The following is an 8,750-nucleotide window of genomic DNA, read 5'->3' on the forward strand; positions in this document are numbered from 1 at the left end:
CGGCTTGTACGTCCGTCATGTTTGCCTCTGAAAAACACTAACTCGTGGATACGGGACTTCGATGGTTGCTTCGTTTATCGAGCAGTTGTACAAGTCTCAGATCTGCGGCAAATGGCCAACATGTAGATCCACCTTCAGTGTTACTGTTTGTAGTAGCCATAACATAATCGAATACGCCTCCTCCGATTTTTCCAACTTTGGAGAAAAGGTTAAAATTGATGATAAATTAATATCAATTTTAGAAAATTACATACATTACTATTGCTTGCACATGCTCAAACGTATTTCCCGAATGGAATAGGATGGACCAATATATTTAGGATGGACCACTTTGTCAAAGTTGAGTATTAGTGTTAACGTAGTCCAATATAAATATTGCCAAATTCAATCGCTAGTTTCGTTTTCTTATGCGAAAATATAATTTCTTGGCTATAATTATGTTTCATGAGAACGGATATATTCATAATTCATTTTAAGAGAAAACGGCTCATTCCACATATTTTGTTCTCTAACGACAAATCAATAACCTTGAAATATAGATAATTGTGCACACAATATAAATCTCCATAAAAGGGATAATGCACTTGGTAGACTTTTTGTATCACACTGCATTGCTTCGATTACTTATGTTTTCCAATTAATCATTTTGACACCCAAGCTACGAATCATTAAATTTATATCCCCACTCCCTTCCTTTCACATTTTTTGTCCCACATCTCTTCTTAAAAATTATGGCAACTCTGTGTCCTGCCTCCCCCCAAATAATGAGGCCGAAGAACGCCCGGGGACTGAACACCATCAATTCTTATCTATAGTCATATCTATTTATATTCTTCATTTCCCTTACACTTACATGGTTGTATATTGCTTAGCTAACCCTGATCAAGATCTAAACCTCCTCGCGCATCAATGTGACCAATTATTTTACAATGAAAAGGAGGACGAAAACATTTAAGAAAAAAGTACAACGCGATGGAACATTAATTTAATAATAATTCAAACAAAAATAAACTTTATTCTTAAATAAAACAAATTTGATCCTTTTTTTCTGTCAACTTTATTCTTTACACCTTTTCCAACGTTTTGACCCTCAGGTCATTCTCAAGGATACCTTCACATTGATGTCATTTTCTTTTTTTGAAATCTTAAAAATGCAGGCTAATTGCCTTTGTCCCATATGACCTTTTTTAAAAACTTTTCTTCCTTCCTTCATTCACATTACAAATACCAAATGAACACCTATACATACCATACCTGAAATTTTATTTCATTTAATTATACAACCATATAAAAAGAAGTGGAAGTTCATTCACATTCAAAACTCACATATAGAATTAATGTAGGCCCAATCTCCACTGGTAAGTATTTGTTTGGAAATTCCTATATTCCTTCAGAGTGCAATGAGCAGAAGTCAGCTGCTTTTATCTAATTAAAGTAGTAATAATAATAGTGTAAGTTCTGAATTTCACTTTTTTTTTTTTTTTTTTTTTTTAGCATGAATAGTAAACTGTTGTCAAAAATATTGTTTTACAACTGGGCTGTAAACTTGGTAGTTATACATAATCAGGATATTGCATAAATAAATGAGTCCATTATCAAATGTTAATATGTACTGTTTCTTATATAATTATCTACAAACTAAATGAGCAAATGTTTTAGAATTTTAAAGCTTAGTTTTCTATTATTTACAAAGAAATTAAAGATAAATAATTTAAGAAATAAAGATATTTATTTAAATAGATCATAAATTTATGCACTAATGATAAAGAAAAGAGTGGATTATTAATGCTGCTAAAGCAAAATTTTATGAAGCTCATGTTATTAAAAATAAATAAATAAGATATAAGCATAGAATTAGGTGAAGTGGTAAAATAAAAACTCAATTAAAATATTAGAAAACATATATTAATTACAGGGAGTGATGAAATTTTAAAAAAACAAACGTGGGTTTTGTAATATTTCTTTAAAAATGTGACCAACTTGATCAATTAAAGTTTTATTAAAGGAAACTCAAGTTATCAAGAAATCTAACAATCACATTGCTAATGTACAAATTTCTCCTTTCCTCCGATTTTTTAAGTGAGCCGTAAGTATAGTGGAAAATTCATTCCTTCCTAATAAATTATAACTAGTGGTAAGTATTTGTAAAACTGCTTTGTGAAACAATTCATGACCAAAACAAAACAAATCTATACCTAATTCAAGACCTGTCCCAAAATCACATTCATCATTAGCAATGCTGGCGTAAGTTAAAACTGGTTGTAACTTTCCCCAAAGTTGTTTTCGTTCTTCTACAGTTTCAGCTTCAACTAAATTTTTCAACATTTTTTTGAGGGTAACATCATTTTCTTTAAGTTCTCGATAGCCAACCTCTGTTTTCTTGTCATATGGAACAACTATTCCTGCCCCATGAAATGTTTTAGCTACAACTTTACTTCTCCTACCTCTCATTTTTTTTGTGAGTGAACTTAAAATAAACCCATTTTTACTACACCAAGCCTGCAGAGCATCCTGAATTTTTTTTATTTTGATCTTTTTAAAAGGGTCAGTTATTTTCTTAATTTTGTCTAAATGCATATCAACAGCAGAAAATAAGTTTTCAGAAATGATATTTAATGTACACCCAACATTGGCTTCATTACTCGCAACAAATACTGGTTCTTCTTTGGGATCATCTCTGAAGTAACCATAATGTAATAAATTTTTATCATAACATTTTAGAACAGTTTGAAATTCAGGTGGATCAAAAAAATAACGATAATGACATAATGCAGCAGTTGGATCAATCATTCCAAAATCCTGAGTTATCAAATCAAATGGTCCAACTAAACTGAGCCCTGCAGCAGTTAAAGCTTGTTTTGGATTGTTTTTGTCAAGAGATTCACAAAAATCGAAGAAACTAAAAAAATCATTAGGCATTTTAACCAAAAATACAGTTTCTAATTTATGCTTAATATCCTCTATGCTACTTATGTTGATAAAGCTACATTTGTCATTATGGTCAGATCCATTCAAACTATCTTTGGGGACATCTTCATTTCTAATATTTTCAGAATCTTCAATAGTTGTCTCACTTGAATACACATCTGTTTTCTTTTTCTGTTCTACGTTTTCAGCAATATCTTCCACTTTTTTTTTAGAATGAACAGATTCATTTAAACTACCTTCAGTTATATCTTCATTTCCAATATTTTTACAATCTTCAATAGCTTTCTCAATTAAATATGCTTGTGTTTTAATTTTCTTTTCTACATTTTCAGCAATATATTCAGATTTCCTTTTAGGATGTTTGAATCTTCTGTGATGTTGTGGATTTTTTTGATAACAACTATCTCCATATTTACACAACGTCCTTTCATCTTCATCACTACTAGACATTTTTTGTAAAACACTAACAATCAAATAACAAAATAAATATAACCTGACAGTTGACAAGTTTAACCTTCCTACATTCTTTAGGAGGAACTAAAGCCAAATGGTTATCTTTATTATTTGAATAATTGTATGCATAATATTCCTGGATTACTTTCTATTAATATGAATAATCATCTCAAAGAACTTTGAAAGTAATAATTAGATATTACAAAAATCCTTTAAATTCCCAATTTGGTTCTTATAAACTTCGCTTTTTTGACTAATCATGAGTGCATATGGTTCAGATCCAGTAAATCTAACGAAAATATCTTATTTTTAAGAAGTGTCAAACTCTCCTAAAATTGGAAAAAGCTGTTTTTGGTTTTTTAATTGTTTGTAAATGTTGTCAGTGGGAACAATGTATGAATGAAACCCAAATTATTTATCTCTTTATATTTCAGTAAGCATTTACTTTACTAAAAATATATTTTCGTTGGTTATTCATAATACTGATTAAAATAATTAATTATACTTAATAGTACTGTCATTTGATTAGTTACATCAATAGTTTCAAGTAGAAATAGATACATTTCACTTTGTATTTGTCATATCTTGAAAGGCTTATGTGGTTTAAATGAAATATTTAAGTTCTTAACTTGATTCAATTGAGTTAGGTATCAATGGTTTACATAAGGTAGTAAGATTTCTATTTCATTCTCTTTTACTCAGTTGTGAGGTATTTTTCAGACTTACGGGTTAAGTCATTCTGTATTGTTCTGACTGTTTTACTTTTGCTTCTTCTTTTAATCTGTTTCCTCCTCTAATATCTGTCTCATGTCATTTGTTTAAATTAGTCCTAAGATATTTCTTATTTTTTAGAATGGAGGTATTGCCAACAGAACTGTTGGAGAGTATATTTATTTATTTTGATGGACGTGATTTAAGCCGTTGCTCATTGGTGTGTAGAAGATTTTACACTATAATTAGCAATAATCATTTATGGAAAAATGTTTGTTTAAGAAATGATATCAAGAAAGAGCAAGATCCAGTTTTAACAGAAGGTAAAGTGGTACCTCGTACTTTTAAGTTATTATACCTATTAAGGGCTATGAATTATAAACTACATAATTTTCTTCATTTTTTTTTTTAGATTGTACAGAAGAATCTATAAAATGGAGGACATTTTATCAACTGTACATACAGAGATGTACCAATTGGAGGAGAGATAAGTATTCAAAACACAAGATAGGAGGGGAGTCCTGGTTCTACCAAGGATGGGCCAGTTACCAGGGTATCTGCCTACTGCCAACTTATACTGAAAACACAGTTGATGTTTTTAGAGTGACACGTAAGTCATTCGATTTAGACCAAAAGATTCACTTACCCATACCAGGTCTTGAACCAACATTCCTCCTTACCGATATTGAAACGGTTTCTGCTGCCAAGAGCAATATCACTGTTGTGTATAAAAGGGTTGATAATATTTATAAACTGGATCAGGTCTTCGCTTGTAAGAATGGTTCTGTTGTGCGGTTCACTGGTGATTCAGAAGACCATAACGACCTGTCATCGTTTATTTCCACGATATATAGACGGTGTGGTATGGTTAGGGTAATAGAATTTAAACGGAATATTCTTTGGCTCTGTGATTATAACAGCGGCCGTCTTTTTGTGATCAATGAGAATGATGATAAATGGTTTACTATAGATTCAGTAACTTTTTTCAAAACAGGATTCGACTATGTCTGTTTCTCGACCAACAAAAGTCTTTCAATCTCCAATATCTATGGTGATATAATATTTAATTTGAAAGATACTCCAATAGATTTGATGTCGTTCAACGATAAATACCTCGCTATTAAGTCCAATGAGAGGTGCCGTGTTGAAACATGGAATGTCAAGACTAAAGAAAGGCTTATTTCTGTTGAGGTAACGCTAGATGCATCAATTGTAGTTCATAAGCAATTCCTTGTCCTGCTACAGCTTCAGAATTTCTCATTGAGTTGTCATAACATTCAAAGCGGTGAAATATGCTGGAAAATATGCTATAGATTGCCGGGACCTCCAAGGGCTCCTCTCTTTCCTTGCCAGATGTCAGTTATTCTTAATAAGTTCCTTCTTATCTTCCCTTCCCACAGATATGGCCAACAAGCGGCCAGGTTCTCTGTTATCAATATAAACTCAGGGAAAATTTTTTATACTAGTAATTTTTCAGGAATAGTAGTTGAAGTATCAGATCGCCTTCTTGTAACATTGTCTTCAGGAAGGGATAGTTATGAATGTGGTAATCATTTGTATATTAGGAGTTATATTTAAAAGAATCATATTAAATATTGCTAAGTTTAAAAGTATTAGCAAAATTCAAAGTAATTGAAATGTGTGTAGTCAAATTTTATAATTTATGTTATGAATCTGTCCTCTTATTTTATTCAAGCGTATGTATTATGACACTTTGTACCTAATATGCATTATAAGTGATGATCATATACATTTTTTTTAAGTGTATATTTATTGTTAAAATGTCATAAATTTTGATCTCAATTTTCTATTTGATAGTTTGGGTAAACAATGAAATTTTTTAAAGTAAATTATTTTATATTATGAAATTATTATAAGGGTCTTATCAGTTTAATATATAGTGCAATCAGTGTATTTATTTAAAATTTTCAATAGTTGATTATTTAAAAAAAAAACTATATCTTGCTACTTGTCCATTTTTTATGCAAATTAATATCATGTCGATACTATCGAAAACTTTTATAGTTGGTGTAGATCTGATTACATAATTTTAATTTATTATTAGGGACCATTTCTATTGTAACCTTAAGGATGCCATGTTTCTGGTGGAATTATGTAAACATCTATATCCATGGGGGTTATGTTCATTTATTGTTCCTCTTCTATTTTGCTCATAACTAGAGACTGGATTTTTAGGTACAGTAAAAAAGCAATAATGTGCAAAGTTGTGCAGTAAAAATTCAAAATGTGTATGAAACACCCAAATTTTTAATGTTTAATTTTAATATTAATGTATGGAATGTTTACGTAATCTTGTTTGAATCAAATCAAACTCAATAAATATACTTTGCACATTTATGCAAACATATATAGACAAATAATTCCTCTGAGTAAGAATTTAAAATTTTGTCCATAATTGAAGAGCTTCGAGAAAGCTTTTAGTATGTTCTTCCATTTAGCTTTACAATTGTGTATTTATATATGAATATATCTTTCACCAAAAAATTAAATAATTAGTCAATATGGAAAAAAATTTTAAAGTTTGAATAAAAATGTATAGTTGCACATTCATATTGATCAGACCAATTGATTTTTGTTTAATTTTCTTGAAAATAATTTGTCACTTGTAAACTATAAATTAATTAAGAAAAACATTAATAGAATGAAATTAAAATGAATCAATAATAGTATATGTACACCTATATGTGTTATAATATGAGAAATTCAATTCGACCATTAAATTTTATGCAATGAAAGTTACAATTTATCCCTAAATGAGTAAAACATGCAATATAAATTTATTGTTATTTGAATGTCTTTTTCATGATTTGAATTTCTGTTGAGGTTTGGGTAAATTTAAGCTAGGGAACAAAAGATCCTGTTCCACGAAAATTCAGTTTATACTTATGACATATTTGGGAGCATTCCCATATTTTTAGCTGCTACTCCCCTTTGTAACACTGAAGATAATCTCTCTTCCCACCTGATAGGTTTTGCTGTTTAATTTTCTGTTCTGCAAGCTTATATGGATAAATAATAGATGTCACCTCAATATGCTTGCAATATTACAATGATTCCCTGTCATCAACTATTCCTGGTGATGCACTTTGAGTATAGCCCCTCGAATTGTTTACTGCATTTTACACGCTTTCTTCTAGAGAACCATCTTTAAGCACTAGTAAGTGATTTTTCACTGTATTAGTTTTTGTAGCTTGTTCATTACTGCTAAGCATACGTATAATGTGCCAATGCTAAAATCCATCTCATATACAAAACGAAACCATCTAATGTTCAAAATTTAAGTTTTATTGAAATTGATTTTGTTGAATACTAGGGTGTAACCACCAATTGAAATACTCAAATTTTTAATTTTCTTTCACATCCTGGAGCCAATTCAAGAGGTAAAAGAATGGAACACTTGTTTTCTGCTTCCTTCTATTGCGTCCTGATTACTTTTTAGTCTAAAAAATTTTTTTGTGAGGGTATTTTGTACGGTATTTTATGAATGGGTTAGCGAATGACTGGAAACTGTTTGAAAGAAGTAAAATGTGTTATATAGTGATTGATGTATTCTATCTAAAATTCAATTATGTTTTATACTAATACTTGAAATAATGCTGAAAATATTTCAGCCATTTTGTTTTAGGTTTACTACAAAAGAAACTGATACTACAGTCTTGTAAAGTCTCAGTTTCAGCTTTGTCACAGGGCTAGGGAATGATGAATCAAGCATTAAATATATTTTATTACTAGATAACAATTAATGATTAGAAGCTTAAAGTGAGAAGAGATTGTTGGCCTCAAAGATAATAATAAAAAATAAAATCATTCACATTCAGATGGTTGATCATTCTTAAAGCTCTACACCATTCATTCTGAAACAACACCAAAATTGGAGAATGACCGATATAATTCATTTTTCTTGCTTAAAATATTTTCTATTGATAAATTTAGTTTTTCCAACACCTCCCGAGTATCCTCTGTATTTATATCTTTATCACATTTTATTATTAGTGGAAGTCTTTGTTATGAAAGAATTATTTAATTTCCTCCCAATTACCAGTTTTCATCTAATTATCGTCCATATGAATTCAATAAGAAAATAAATATGATTTGTTAATGTCAAATTGTTATTTTTGTTTTAAAATTCAAATCAACTTATTTAATTTATCTTCCTTATAATGTTAACTTCATTTCAGTCATTATATATTAATAAAGATGAGTTGCTGGATTGATATTTCTACCAAGTTTGAAATATTTAAGTGCATTAATTTTTTTTCAATTTCCTTACAAATAGCTATTTGTCGTATTCTCTTAAACTTTTTTCTCTTTTAATGACACATTGCTCTTTCATATGACTTCTACTTATCTTTTTTCTTAATTACAGAAACTTCCAATTTTCTGTTAATTTTCAATGAATTTCATTTGTAGTATGTGTAACCTTGACTGTTTTTTTTTTTTAACTTTTAACTGCTACTACCACACTCTCATTTTGAAAGGAAACATTAAACTGAAAGTAATTTGATGCAGGAATATTTCTAGAACTGTTTAAATAAATGATAATTATAATAATTTAGCATTCTCTTTAGGGCATTGACTGCCTTTTGAGTTTTTCCCCATTTAATAATTTTATCAAAATTATTTAATTTTTTATTGTA

The 8,750-nt window shown here is 29.5% G+C and overlaps 2 protein-coding genes across 7 annotated transcripts; one reads left to right on the forward strand and one right to left on the reverse strand.

Moving 5' to 3' along the window:
• Nucleotides 1–1,211: 1,211 nt before the first annotated feature.
• Nucleotides 1,212–8,744, forward strand: LOC106683734 (uncharacterized). Of its 6 annotated transcripts, none has more exons than XR_001343588.3 (4): nucleotides 3,644–3,814; nucleotides 4,234–4,415; nucleotides 4,505–7,270; nucleotides 7,725–8,744. XR_001343588.3 is itself a non-coding variant. In XM_067044832.1 (4 exons), the coding sequence occupies exons 1-4, from the start codon at nucleotides 3,777–3,779 to the stop codon at nucleotides 7,736–7,738; spliced, it is 432 nt and encodes a 143-aa protein (XP_066900933.1). In that variant the 5' UTR covers nucleotides 3,644–3,776; the 3' UTR covers nucleotides 7,739–8,744. The 6 variants fall into 6 exon arrangements, 5 of the variants coding, with proteins under 5 accessions (XP_014280886.1, XP_066900932.1, XP_014280885.1 ...); XM_067044832.1 differs by having other exon boundaries at nucleotides 4,505–4,702; XM_014425400.3 differs by lacking the exon at nucleotides 3,644–3,814 and adding an exon at nucleotides 1,212–1,358 and having other exon boundaries at nucleotides 4,505–8,744.
• On the reverse strand, nucleotides 1,884–3,602 carry Hpf1 (Histone PARylation factor 1). Its single transcript, XM_014425402.3, has one exon. It carries the CDS (start codon nucleotides 3,376–3,378, stop codon nucleotides 2,035–2,037), a length of 1,344 nt encoding a protein of 447 aa, XP_014280888.1. The 5' UTR covers nucleotides 3,379–3,602; the 3' UTR covers nucleotides 1,884–2,034.
• Nucleotides 8,745–8,750: the final 6 nt, after the last annotated feature.

Source organism: Halyomorpha halys, unplaced genomic scaffold, assembly GCF_000696795.3.
Source record: "Halyomorpha halys isolate HHAL.00 unplaced genomic scaffold, Hhal_1.1 Scaffold508.1, whole genome shotgun sequence".
In the NCBI taxonomy this organism is placed as follows: Eukaryota; Metazoa; Arthropoda; class Insecta; order Hemiptera; family Pentatomidae; genus Halyomorpha; species Halyomorpha halys.